The sequence below is a fragment of the Anarrhichthys ocellatus genome, unplaced genomic scaffold (assembly GCF_004355925.1).
Source record: "Anarrhichthys ocellatus isolate YVR2014 unplaced genomic scaffold, GSC_Weel_1.0 scaffold34, whole genome shotgun sequence".
Taxonomy (NCBI): Eukaryota; Metazoa; Chordata; class Actinopteri; order Perciformes; family Anarhichadidae; genus Anarrhichthys; species Anarrhichthys ocellatus.
Genome location: NW_022280064.1, coordinates 2960515 through 2974729, shown reverse-complemented (window position 1 = coordinate 2974729; position 14215 = coordinate 2960515). Strand labels below are relative to the sequence as shown.

The 14215-nt window shown below is 45.2% G+C and overlaps 1 protein-coding gene across 1 annotated transcript in view; it reads right to left on the bottom strand.

Moving 5' to 3' along the window:
• Positions 1 to 14215, bottom strand: part of phip (PHIP subunit of CUL4-Ring ligase complex) — a 26934-nt gene that overhangs the window by 7104 nt on the left and 5615 nt on the right. Inside the window, exons 8-27 of the mRNA XM_031865904.1 lie at positions 11791 to 12012; positions 11514 to 11614; positions 11069 to 11139; positions 10860 to 10960; positions 10391 to 10431; positions 9762 to 9860; positions 8809 to 8965; positions 8033 to 8167; positions 6988 to 7116; positions 6589 to 6814; positions 5789 to 5911; positions 5419 to 5602; positions 5199 to 5301; positions 4915 to 5049; positions 3941 to 4038; positions 3584 to 3791; positions 2953 to 3063; positions 2489 to 2596; positions 1346 to 1470; positions 127 to 209 (exon numbers count right to left, since the gene is read on the bottom strand). Of these exons, the coding sequence (XP_031721764.1) occupies positions 127 to 209; positions 1346 to 1470; positions 2489 to 2596; positions 2953 to 3063; positions 3584 to 3791; positions 3941 to 4038; positions 4915 to 5049; positions 5199 to 5301; positions 5419 to 5602; positions 5789 to 5911; positions 6589 to 6814; positions 6988 to 7116; positions 8033 to 8167; positions 8809 to 8965; positions 9762 to 9860; positions 10391 to 10431; positions 10860 to 10960; positions 11069 to 11139; positions 11514 to 11614; positions 11791 to 12012 (2560 nt within the window). The remainder of the gene's footprint in view (positions 1 to 126; positions 210 to 1345; positions 1471 to 2488; positions 2597 to 2952; positions 3064 to 3583; positions 3792 to 3940; positions 4039 to 4914; positions 5050 to 5198; positions 5302 to 5418; positions 5603 to 5788; positions 5912 to 6588; positions 6815 to 6987; positions 7117 to 8032; positions 8168 to 8808; positions 8966 to 9761; positions 9861 to 10390; positions 10432 to 10859; positions 10961 to 11068; positions 11140 to 11513; positions 11615 to 11790; positions 12013 to 14215) is intronic.

Genomic DNA, 14215 nt, shown 5'->3' with positions numbered 1-14215 from the left:
ACACACACACACACACACACACACACACACACACACACACACACAAGTTGGTTTAGATCTTTACAAGAGAAGAACAGGTGACTTCATAGAGTGACCGGGAAACTACAAAAGGAGAACTTGTCTGACCTATGCTCCACTGCCTCTTTCGGGCATTGTCAAACTGCTGGCGCAGTACCAGGAAGTCGATGACATCAGGCATGTCGTGGTATCTGCAACGAGACAAAAACATACACGAGTTAGCAAGATAGCAAGAAAGCAACTAAAGAATGAGCAGAGCCACCATACAAACAGTGTAAAACAGATGAAACACATCCAATCTGAAGTGGCAGTTTACCATTCCCCCTAACAGTCTTTACTTTATAATGCCAGTCAAGATTACTAACTTAAATGTTTTAATAGCTATAGTCTGGTCTTGTGTTAAGATGAGATTTAATTAAGAAATGTTACATTCAATCTTAACAGAAGAGCCCCGGGTCTACTTTTCAAGGAACTAAAAGGGTCCTTCGGCCCTTTTTTACCGCTGCATAGCATTTACTGATACATGTTGGATGTAATGAAAGAGAAGCAGCGGAGGAAGATTAAACTAAGAGCGTCTGTTTCCACAGTAAATCCTATGTTGAGTGTTTGAAGGTCGTTTATTTGTGCTTTAGAACGTAACCGCCGGGAAACTAATCGGAAAATAACTTTTTTCTCCCTCATTCACATCACCGCCACACTTTCTCTCCCTCTCGCCCTGTCAGCTCACTTGTGCGATCTCTCTCTCTCTCTCTCTCTCTCTTTTTTAAATGAGTCGGGATGCCAACAGCAAAGTCTAACTTTAATTTAAATGTTATCAAACAGAGAAGTGGTCTTTCCTTGTTTTATGGATGAAGAGGTACACGAGTTGAAGCGAAAACGCTGCGTGTGTGTGCAGCTACGGTCATCCCTGCAAACCTCCCCACCCCGAATGCTCTTGTGCTTTCAGAAAGTACCCCCCCCCCCCCCACTCAGGAGGGCCTTTTTGAGGGGTACAATATCCCTGGAACTTAATTTAGACCTGCTCCCTGCAAAAGGGAGTCCATGGAGAAAGTTCCTGCGGTCGAAAAAGGGCTATAAATTATGAATAATTTCACACTGTCAGCATCGAAAATGTGCATATTGTTGGAAAAAACCTGTGAAAAAGTTTAATCAAATATAAAATATGTCAAAATATAAAATAGCACATGTGCTGTATACAAATAGCATGAGTGTCGTCACGCATCAGGAATGAGTATCAACACTTATTGTTAATATCAATCATCAAACGCCTGGGCTTTTCTATTATTATCCTCTGAAGCTCTTGTGGGAGGCGGCGTGAAACGCTTACTTCATGGAGAAGGATCCTCCGGTCAGTTTGCCGGTGTCGGGGTCCAGGAAGGAAAGCTTCAGACAGCACAGTGTGGGCAAGCCGACCTCGTACTTGATGCCCACTATCTTCATCAACTCCTGCTCCTGAACACCACGAATAAAAGAAGAAATAATGAAAAGTAATACCGCGTATTTCCTCTCAGTAAAAGTCAGTCACATCCCTTGGAGCCCTGTTTGCTTGAACAAAGTTCAGTGCACTCTATTAATAGATTTCCTTTCCGGTGGGGTGTGTTATGAAGGCTGAGTGCCAGCAGTGCTACAGTAAGTTCCTCCAGATCGGCAAAAGTGAAACTGGAGAGTTTTGCTGTAGTGTTGAGATACCCGTTTGTTCAAATCACAATAAAAAAAAGATATAGATATACGCCTCAGGCTATACATTCATGAAGATGCACAAGGTGACATGCAATGCATTGTGGTCTGCACAGAAACTGATGGTGCTGCCTGCACACATGGAAAAGAAATGAAGAATATACAGGAAGAAATGTGTTTCACAAGTTGTTACTTTGAAGTGTCTTGTGTTTTTTCTTTTGTCTTTATGTTTCATATACTGAGATGGAACTTTGTACTCTGCAGACATTTCCCTTTCAGGGGAGGTATGGGAGGTATATTTTTAGGATGGAAAAGGGATTTAAGTTCACATGAAAGTGAAACCAGACAGGTGCCGGCGGTGAAGAAGAAATACCGCTGAGAGGTTTGTGTGTGTGTGTTGAATTGTTAATAACAATGAAAGAACAGTGAAAGATTACATCAGTGTAGCTTGCAACTATGTAGCAATTCCTAGGAACCGCTATGTATTCACACGAAGACTGAGTGCCATTTACTTATCTCTACTACTCTCTTTAGCCCTTACTTTATGAACATCATTAACAGAGGAATGATGCTGAAAACATGATGTTCTTAATGAGTTATTAATTCAGCTGTACGAATGCAGCTCCTCTGTGTAAAGACTGCATTGATTTGTGCTTCATGCACGTACGAGGATTTGTACAAAGGGCTGCTCCTCGGCGATTGTGTGCACACAAATAAAGGACACAATGTGAATCTCCAGACAAACGAGATCTAACGAGAGTCTTAAATGCATCTTAGTCAAACTGTTCCTTACCCGTAGCTCCATCTTGTGCCAGGGCTGCTTCTTGGGATTGATGCTGTAAATCTTCTTTTGTTTCGCCATCTCCACATAGGCTTCATGGCCCTGTCTGAAGTAGTATAGCTGCACACACACACACACACACACACACACATGCATCATTTAAAAATAAATACCACAGGATGCACAGTTTCTTATATATTTTTCTGGTACATTATGTGTATTTTTCTGGCATGCAACTCTGCTTGAAAATATGAAACTTGTGTCAACAGCATTTGAGCAGCTGAGGACGGCAATGTCAGCGTGTCCCTCATCTCCTTGTGTGTAATGGCCGTCGCAGCCTCACGGGGGCCGCTCGCTTTGGTGCAGCAGACTCGACCTTGTTGCTATGTAAAACTCGAGCCAGTGTTTTGGTATGAGCAGACATGTGGTGGGCATGTGGAGAGGACGCAGTAACGGGAAAAACAAGAGTTGTGTACCTCGTCTCCCATCTGGGGTATGTAAGGACATCTCCGGGGGACTGTGTCTGTGATCCAGGCAGAAGGAAGCCACTCCTCCAGAGTCAGCCCTTGCTCCTGAAACTCTGTCCTCTGAATGACACACCATCAAATACATATTCACTGACAGACCTTTCATATAGTGGAGATTTTGCATTACGTTGCACTTGTGTACATTTTTTAATCTAGGGTTGCAACTGTCAATATTTTCAGTGTCATTTAATCTGTTGATTACTTTCTTCATTAATCAATTAGTTGTTTGGTCTATAAAATGCTGATTAGTGTTCCCCAGAGCCCAAGATGACTTCCTCAAATGTCTTGTTTTGTCCACAACTCAAAGACATTCAGTTTTATTTTCACAGAGTAAAGAAACCAGAACATTTAAACTGGAATCAGAAACTTTTGGCTTTTTTTCTTAAAAAATAACTGAAACCGATAAATCAATTGAAAAATAGTTGTTGATTAATTTAATAGTTGACTACTAATGGTTTAATCGTTGCAGCTCCAGTTTAATCTGGGTACTCATTTGTACAAATGGCTGATGGGTAATTACTTTGAATCACAGCAACAGTAAGAGTAACGCCTGAAGCTACAAGGAGGAAAGAAGACAAACCTTCCTCTTCTCCTTTGGCTGCTGCTTCTTTGGTAACACCTCGTCCTTGTCTGCTTTGTCTTTCTTTCTCTCTTTCTTCCCGTCCCTCTTCTTCTCTCCGTCCTCCTCGGAGCCGCTGCTTTTCTTCTTCACTTTCACGCTCTTCTTGGGCGGCTCGAGGTTGATCCCCGCGTCCGCCGTCCAGTCGGAGTAATCGCTGGAGTAGTCGCTACGAAACGCATCGCGGGGACAAGATTGAATACGCAGCAGATGCATCTGCTTGTGTTCATGTTTTGATCTGCGCGTAGTGTGTGTGTGTGTGTGTGTGTGTGTGTGTGTGGGAGATAGTCGATATGATGAACGCGTGTGACTTCTTACCTCGAACTACTGTGGTCATCCGGCCAGGGCTCCTTTTGCGCCTCCTCCTTCTCCTCCTCTGAGGAATGCCCGTTGATTTGACGCACCTCCACCTCTCCCTGGGAACACACATCATGTCATGTTAGCACTCTGAACTATGAAGACAAACACAAACAGAATCAGTGAAAGAAGGAAAGGAAAGGTATCAGAAAGCTGCTGTATGATAGACAAAAGGGTGTCCGTCTTAGCTAGGCTGTTTGGTGTGCAATGGACAAGAGATGTGTGAAGTGGTCCTGAGCAGAGCTACACCTTCAACACTCAAACTACCAGAATGACCATATTTGATACAATATCTGGATATAATTTCCATAGTCCCTATAAAATCTTAGAATAAATGGATCTGTAATGTAGCCTCGCTCAATGACCTGCCCACAGCAATGTTTGATTGGTTACATGTCGAGAGTAACAGCCCATCGACACGGACGGTGCCTCCGTCGGTCGAAGCTGCTCCGTTAGCGAGCAGAGCTGTGTGTTGAACGTGAGACAGCAGGTAGTGCTGAAGCTGCAATAAACATCACAGAAATATACGCAGTAACAGTAGTGCGAACACCCAGACGACGCATCGACGCGGCCGAGAGATGCGATCCATTGACCGGATTATCATAGTTTATAAAAATGCAGCGCAGCGAGGACACAACCACTTCATACACCAGACGTATTGAACGCGACCTGCCGATGCGCATTGGACCCGTTCAGGGACTCCAGTCTGCAGTGTTGTTCTTACACTTCGCTGGAGAAACCAGAGAATTGCACAGGAACATTGGGCTTATGGGCTAAAGTTATTACTGCATATCAAATGGTCATATTCATATTCTACGTAAGGGGCGATGTACATCACCCTGCTTATTATCTATTAGTGAAGACAATCTGTGCTTTACAGAAGGGTTTACCACACATCTGCCCCACAAAGTATGAAATAAATTCATCGTTTCTACCTCCGAGGTGTCTTCGTCGTCATCGGCAGCCTCGGCGCTCTGGCGGCTCGTCTCCTCCATGGCGGCACGCGTGTGGTAGCCGTGGTTACCCTGGCTCCTCCTCGCTTCGTCAACCGACTCAGATGTCTGATGACCCTGAATATTAATTCCACAAGAAATCTCTATTAAAAATGAAGCTGAAGTGCCTTAGAAATGTTGCATAAAAAGTTACATTAAAAGGTTATTGGATGATGAATATATTCCTGTGTGTGTGTGTGTGTGTGTGTGTGTGTGTGTTCACTCACCCTGCTCTCCTTAGGGAGGGAGTGGATGGTACGTCGCCTCCTTTCTGACTGATAAATATTGATCTCCTCCTCCCCTTTAGCCTCACGCCAGGTGATCTGTCTCCTACACAATACGCACACACAAACACACAAACACACAGTCATGACATGCGTCAGTGCACATCACGTCCAAAGACAAAAGGTTCCTCTCTGTGAGATCCGTTTTTTTGTTCTGCGTTACCTGACGGAGGCGTCCTCCAGCTCGGGGACCAGCACCCTGCGGCTCCAGGCCACCAGGTCTCCCTCTGTGGCCATCTGGCTGAGCGGGGCGTTACTGTGCATCTGGCGGACGCCCTCGATCTGCCCGCTGCGACGCAGACCCACGTTGGGCGGAGAGTGCACCTCCGTGGGCGAACCCACCGATCCTGAGGGAAAGAGAATGGAAAAGAGAGAAAAACTGGCTGGTAAACAGTGTGTTACTAACCTTTTGCTAGCCCGGAAATCTAACCTTAAGAATTTAGAATTTTGAACTCGGACACTGAACTGCCCTGCAGGTGAGAAGCTGCCCACACTACAATAGTAGGAAACTTCCCGTCATGACGCGGCCTTACCTCTGTTGGACCTGGTGTCATTTGTTCCCAGTCTCTGGTCCTGTTCCTGCAGCAGCCTCTGAATCATCGTGTCCAGAGGACTGGAACCGTCCACCGCCTGCTCACTCACCACTTGGTTCAGGCCTGACACACAGACAGCAGAGGAAGAAGAGAGAGGGAGACTTAAAAAGTGAAAGAAAGACCGAAAGGCGGTTCTGGTCATAACTGGATGTACGCGTTGCTTTATTGCATTCACTTCTTAACGAAGTGACGTTAAGAAGTGACGCGGAAACTCACTTATATAATGTACTGTAGAAAAATATTGAACGCTTTTGCATTTATGACTATTGTAGAAGTACATTGTAGTTTGAGTATACTGCTGACTGACTAGTATGCAGTATACTCAAGGTTAGGTTAATACTATTCGATATAATGTGAGCATGTATGCTCACATTATATAGAACTGTGGGCACCCCCCGCTGTGCACCACCAATGCACTTCATTTAATAAACTACTGTTTCTGTTTGCATCGCTGCCAAGATTTTAAACTGCTCCATTCATTCTGGTTTTAATTGCCATTGCTGGTGCAGTTTCAGTAAAAGCCTCTCATTGAGCACATTGGAGAACAGATCACATTCTTGTCGGGCCATGAGAGCAGTGTGATCGGCTTTGATCAGCTGACGATTAGACGGAAAACGACAGCGTCGCCTCAAAGTAAAGATCTGATTTGAAGCCTACAAGCAGACAAAAGGGGAAGAGTAGAACTACAACTGAGTTCCTTCTCCTGAGACCTCGCAGGGTCTGATTTTCAGCCTCCGTACCTGAGGAAGTGACCCCCATCTGCGGGATGAGCTGCTCGTCCCTGCAGCCCTCCCTGCCGGGCACCAGCCGCTGGTATCTGGGGGGGTGGGGGTTCCCGTCCACGTCCACCAGGAAGGGAGGGGGCATCAGGTGTGGCGCCTGCTGAGTCTGCTCGTCCAGCACGTAATTGTTGGCATCCCGGATCAGCGGCCGGTAGTCGGTATGGAAGAACATCTGGTCCGCTATCTGAAGGGACAAGGTACATTTTACTTCTAGATGTTTTCAATGAGGGCATAAGGGTTATTCCATCACCCATTTCGGGTGTAGTGACATCTGTTATTACCGATGACATCAATTATGTGAGTTGCTGGTAAAGTCAGGTGCGTGGCTGAATATTAAAGGTGACCCTGACGCGTTACCTTGTCGTACTTGCTACTGGAGCCGAAGCCAAAGATGAGCAAGTGTCCATGGGAGTCGGTGGCTGCAAAATGCTGCCCATCTGGACTACATTTGCAGTCAAACAGCGCTCCATGCCCTTGGCCCTCGATCTATTCACACACACACACACACACACAGAGACAGAGACAGACAGAGAGAGAGAGAGATGGGAAATGGTGCACACTGTAAATCACAGTATTACACTACCAAGGGGAATACCAAGCAGCTGTAGCAGTTGTATGCAATCAACTTAAACGGTCTAGTACACAAGATCAAATGCATAAGACACATGTATGGAACTTACAAGTGCTGAGCTACAACATGTAACTTCAATAATAAATGGGAAAAGCAATAGGGGCATACGAGCGATGACATCCACTATTACAGAACCTGAAACTTCATCTACAGAAAGTAGAACTGGTCCGTTGCCTTTAGTTCCTTCTGTGCGTATTCCTTCGCCCTCACAAAAACTCCATTCAACCACACGATTGAAAAAAACTCTGAAGAAATGTTTTCAGACTCTGCCAACGCGCTAAACTCAGATGAACCTGACGGAGCACTGTACTTTCAATCAACTTCCACTTATATTCAGGAAAGGTGCACGAGCTCTTAGCCTGCTGGAGGTCAGGCAACTTCAGAGGCTGTTGAATAGGGGGCGTTAAAAGTTCACGTGGTCAAGTTCGAGAAGGGCTGCCGGAGTAGCAGCACTGATGAAACAGTGTTTAAAGAGGATCTGGCAAAGTAACATTGAGCAGAGCACGTCGGCTGCAACAAACCGTCGTACTGCAGAGGATGTGTTTCATACACGATGCAGCCGGTGGATTATGTTGCGTGTAAACGTAGCAGTGCAACTCAGCAGTGAACTGTAGCTTATGGTTGCTGGTATGCTGACACCACGTTGTAGTGGTGGTTTCCCCCGACCCCTCGATGCACGCCACACAGATTCACTGCATAAGAAAGCACTACATCTGTGTCTTCAGCGTGTGAATGTAGCCAGAGAGAGGCTCACGAGACGGAGCGGCTCACCATGTTGAAATAGGAGCGGATCTTGACTCCCCTGGCCAGGTCCCACACAATGCAGTTCCCATCATGCCCCGCTGAGAACAGGATTCTTGGGTCAAAGGGGTGCGGCTCCAGGACAAACACCTCGTCCTCGTGACCCTGTCATTAAAAAAAAAAAAAACATGATCATCTAGATTAAGAAATGAAAAGTTACCGCCTCGCTGCTGCATGCCTCCACCAACCGTCACGTCATCATTTTATCCTATTAAACATTTGTGTTAAATTGTCGGTGTCACCTTGTAGTTTTGTTTTTGCTTATTAATAAATGATGCATACTTTGTATGCATACTCAGGACAAGTTACTGTTTTTGTGCTCAAAAGTATATCGAGTACCCAACTGAAACTTGCAAGACACAATCAAATTCATGACATTTTGTTATTAATGTCCACATTTACTTTAAATGTCCCATGTCCTTGAATGCATCACTAGTAACAGTCAGACAGTCCCTAACAGATGCATTATCATGTAGCATTGCATTAAAGAAAACAGTTCTGAGATGTTCAGGATGACAGATTGTGTGTCACAGAGTAAGAAAAACTGAATTGCAGGTTGTAAGATTTACAATAAAATGCCATTAAAGGCTGCGGGTTGAGGGGTAGATGCGTTAAACCATCAAGATGGCAACCTGTTGTTGCAATAAATAAATAAGTGATCAAAAAAAAAGGCAGTAAGTTGAATTCCTGCTGGCGTTTACTTTTGATACCGTGTTTGCATGTGAATGTGTTTCACCACCACGTACCATCAAGACGTGGACGAGGTTGCCAGTGGTGGAGTTCCACACCTTCAGCGTCAGATTGTTGGCCGCCGTGATCACCATGCCGTCGTGGCGATCCCACGCCACCATTGTAACCTTCAGCTTGGTCACCTTGTCTTCCAGCGGAGGAGGGTTGTACTTCCTGAAGGGGAGACGGCGATGCGCTGATGTCATGTTTGGGCCAATTAAGGTCAGTTTTTAAAAACAGTGAACAATTAGTCACCTGGCCACTCCTGCTAAATGAATCTAATACCAAACTCTTTTGTTATATTGTGAAGATTTAAGTCCATTAAACATTTTCCCAGCGTTTTGTATTGTTTTTCACTTTTTTATCATAATATCTGAGCTTCCGTGGCGTTATCACATATTCTATACAACCATGTTGTCTTCGAGTCTGTATTCATTCTCATTGCTGTCTCATGTGTTCATTCAGGCAATAACCACTTAAACAGCCAGTGTCTTCTCCATTCATTGCCGTAGATCCGTATTCTGTCTGTGAGCAGTCGCTTGATCAATCACTGTGTCTCACTTCCTGCCACAGCTGTGACGGTGTTGGTGCCTTTTCTTTAACTGAATTATCTGTGTGCTGTGGATTATGAACTCAAAATAAATAAATGACGTCTGAATAATTGCAAGAGACGCATTTTTGCTGCTGGTACAAAAGGCATCAAGTGTCTTTGAAAAAAAAAAATCCTACATACATTTAGTTTTTACTTTAAAACAGTACATAATATCCACAGGGGACATTCACACACAACAGGTCTCGGGCCTTTGTATCCAACGTGATTGATTTTTGTCAAATTTAGATTGACATCGCCGCAGGATCATCCCAACCCACAACTGTGCACAGCGGTGCTGGTGGGAAAAGCCAGACTTTGACAGGCAGGCAGCCACACACACACACACACACACACACACACACACACACACACACATACCCGGGTAATTTGGTCTGCATGTCCAGCAGAATGCTCCTCCAGCCCTGAGGCTGCAGCTGCCAGATCCGTGCTGTACCATCCCTGCTGCCGCTTACAAACCTATAACACACACGGAGATTGGTCAACACATATTCATGCAGCAGCTAAACTGTAAATATAACACTTGGTTCTACTTCAGCTTTCTGCAATACAGTGAACGCTTTCATCTCTGCACAGCATGATACACTAATTGTATGTACCGCCCCCCCCTTCACCCCTCCTTTTTGCATAGACAGTCTACCTCCCTCACTGCTGAGATTACTGCAACCCAGGGGAATTACAGCTGAGCTTGTTTTTCTGCAAACTCCACATAGGCACACACAGTATAACACTCAGAGAGTGCATATGTGCAAGAGAGAGAGTGTGTGTGTGTGTGTGTGTGTGTGTGTGTGTGTGTGTGTGTGTGTTAGAGCGAGTATCAGATAGTAAGTAAAGGTGCTGTTTCTGCTGACCCCACCAAGTCACATTACAACACCCGGAGGTTCCATACAAACAGCGCTGCATACACAAAATTAACTTCACTTATTATGTAGCTCATGCACACATGCACGTGCACATCACACACACACACATCAACTATGCAAACCTACCTGTCACTGCAATGAGAGAACTGGATGCTGTCAACTTTGTCCTAGGTGAGAAAAATGCAGGAGTTGAGTCAAAACAGCGCAGTAAGTAACTAGTCTTCCAAATCATTTTATTACCTATTAATCATGTTTTAACAGTTTTAACATAAAAAAAAAAAAAAAAAAAAATCTTTACTCAAGGTCAACTTACTAGCTTTTTCCAGTGCTTTCAACTGCATCTCACCGTCTTCCTCGGTTGATGGAGTTTGCTCAGTTGTCATGGAGAATTATGAGCAGCCTCTCAGTGAGAACACCAACAATCTCCAGGACAACTCAGCAAGTCCACCTGCTGAGGACGTCCATGAGATACAGTTGAAAGCGCTGACGAGGAAAAAGCAAGTACGTGGACCTCGAGTCAAGAATTGTCTCAACTTAAACTTGTTGATTTCTGTAAAAAAAAAAAAAAAGAAAGAAAAGCTCTATGATGACTCACTGTATGGGATTCAAGTTCAGAGATCTTCTCTGGTTGGCCTAACCCGAAGTAGTACACCCGAATGATGTGATCCGTGCTTCCTGTGGCCAGGAACATACCACCTGGACACACACACACACACACACACACAGCATCATAGCAACAAAATACAATATATATCTATAAATAATACTGCTGGCGTTTCCCCTGCGGTGGTGAGATGTGCTCACCGGCGCTGAAGGAGGAGCAGATCATCTGGACACCAGGTCTGGAGCGCTCTGTGAATTTACTGGGCCTCTGACTGCACACACAGAGAATCAAACACATTGTAATATGAAACACACCGACTGAACAACCACTTTGTGTGCTTATAGTAGAAAAGCTTCTACAGGTGGGTACATCTGCTGCATTTTGCTTCCTTTACACGCTGTGGTACTTGAACAGGGACATTCAGCGCAGTCAAGTTCAACCTATGAAGCACCCAAGGAAGTGGAAATGACGGTAGCCATTAAAAGAAAGTGACAAATCAAACCCTAAATCCTTGTCAGAAGCATGCTGTCTTAAAGAATGTTCTGAGGAAATCAAGAACATTCAATAACAACTGAAAAAACAAACACATATATGACTGAATGAAGGTGTGAACGGTGCTGCGAGTACTGCGTCTGTGTTCCTCACCAGAACTTGAGCGTGCGTGCGTCCCACTGCCAGAAGCAGATGATGCCGTCGGCACCGGTGGAGGACAGGTAGCGCTTTGAGCCGCAACAGAGAGGCGAAAACTGCAAAGACGACCAATCAGAGGTTACAGCCGAGTAGAACGGGCAATGGAAAGACGTTGCTTACACTACAGCCCAAAGAAAGAAAGGACGATCAACCCGCAAGAGCTTCAAAAGCCTCCACACACACACACACAGAGAGATAAACGTGTAACAGGCACACAGTCCGACGGTCCTACCTGCAGTGAGGTGATGGAGGCCGTGTGTCCCTCCAGGACGGCCAGAGGGGCGCAGGTCTGTAAGCACCACACCCTGATGGTCTTGTCACAGGACCCGGCGGCGATCATGGTGTTCTCGTAGCTGACGGCCATGTCGGAGATCTCGGCAGCATGGCCGCGCAGCGTCGCCAGCAAACGGCCGTTGTCCGTTCCCCAGATCTTCACCAGGCAGTCGTCTGAGCCCTGAGAAAAGGAAGAAGAAAACACCACCGACACGGCTGTCAGACATGAGCGAAGACTAGCGTTTCATGTAGTCTGAGGAGCGGCGTGTCTGCTTCTGCCTCGCCTATCGTGAGACAAATTAAACATGTCAAGATCTAAAAGAGTGTAAAAATATATGTGTGCACAGAGCGGCCTCAGACTGTCAGCAGACTGACAAAGCTTGGAGCACAAACAGAAGAAGGAATGAGCTCCTCCAGATGCAGAAAATAGAGGTGAATAATCTGCAGCATGTTATAAGTGACAACCAACGCTTCAAGGCACTCGATTGTCGAAAACACCACTTCTAGGGCCGTCCTCTTCTTAACTCCACCACCGCTCATACCATTTTGTTGATTTTGCAGAGTTTCTCCACCGAGGATCACACAAAGGCACTGCTCTGAATCTTGCGTTTACCAGAGATGTGTTCGGAAGCTTCATGTCATTCAGCAGGAAAAAGTGTTTTAAAGAAATGGAGATTCAACTAAAGAAACCAAAACCAGCGATTAGTCGATTAAGAGGGGGCCGCCCTATTAACTTTATAAATGCCAAAAACAATAAGTACATTGTAATGCTTTCTATTGGCTTAACTACGTACAGCCGTACGTAGTTAAGCCGTTTATTGAGCGATTCATGTAAATGTGTCTTTTTGCAGGTAAACCTACTGAACGTCATGTTTAAACACAAGCGACGGGAAAAACAAACACACTGACTCGCTACCAGGACACTTCAGAACTGAGATGTTTCACATGGCGGTGAGATGGACCAGCAGCAAGTAGAACTGAACCAGAGACGACAGAGTACGCTACTATGAGGAAGCCCTCTTAGTATAATATTCATTACGAGTATTAAATTCAAAACTTTGCAAGCTAAGAAAGGAACACAAAAGTAATGCTTCAAAAAAAAAGCCCATAATAACGAATAATCCATAATCCATTAAGGCGAGCCCATAAGAAAATGTGGCTGCCTAGAGGCTGCTGCTTACAGTCTTTTAGTGAGGACTGAAAATGCACGATCAAGACCCTTAATCAAGACATGAAAACCGTGTGCGGGGACTTACAATGTCTGGCTGTGGTCCAGCTTGTAGGGGGTGAAAGGGTTTGTGATTCCACACGGAGCCAGGCCCCATCTGCGCCTTGATTACCATCTCCCAAAATAATGTTTCCAACCAACAGGTAGCCAGTGTCAAGATGCAAAAACACAGCCTGACATGATCTCATGCTTGGGTTTTTTTTGTGTGCGATTTATACAATTAAGAATTAAATAAGTGACTTGTGAAAAATACACAGAGCCACATCAGTAAATGAGGAGGTTTGAGGTTAAAGATGTACATTTACTAAATGTGGTTGCAGAATGTGGTGCTGACCTGATTATCATGTTTGGATATCAGACAGACTTGATGTGACTCCAGCATGGTGACACATCCATCCTTTTGTGTCTGGAAAGTATTTAAATAAATCATAATCAGTCGCTCTATCACCGGCGGAGCAGAGTGTGACTGGAGCTGTTGTTTTATGTGGACTGATGAAAACAGCGGGCGTTCCCTCGGCGATCTAGAAAAAAAGCTGAAGGACAAAATGCGGCTTTGGCAAGATGGACGAAAAACTGATATGCCTAGAGGACAGTCGGGCCTGAGTGCTGCAGCGTTTGGAGAGAGCCAGAGACTTGACGCTAACTTTCCTCGTTGCTCTGTAGATGTGAAGTTATGTCCGCTGCCGTCACAGGGACAGGCACAGCAGCTCGTCCACTTCGTCCTTCGCGGTGGCCGTGATTATGAGCTCGCAGCCATTTCTACAGCTGTGTCACACAAATCAATACAGCTGTTTGACGATCAATTGTTTAAGTAAACCGAGCTGCACTTGCTCATCAATCATCAAATCATCACAGTGAATGTTTAGGCTAAATAAAATAATCAATCGGTCTGTCTTCTGCTGCAGCAAAGTCAGAGTGGAAAAAACAGAACAGATCCGAAAATATATAAATAAAAATGATCTTGTGATGAAAGGAGACAGGGAGGGGGGGGGGGGGGAGAGAGAGCAGAGAGCAGAGAAAACAAAACAGGAGAAGGGGGAAAGCGAGGGAGACCAAGAACGAATTTTAATTCTGGCACTTAGCCAGCGCCTCTGAGGAAACATTTTCTCCAGTTATGATGAGAAATGGCAAGAAGAAGGGAGGGGGGGGGGGGGGG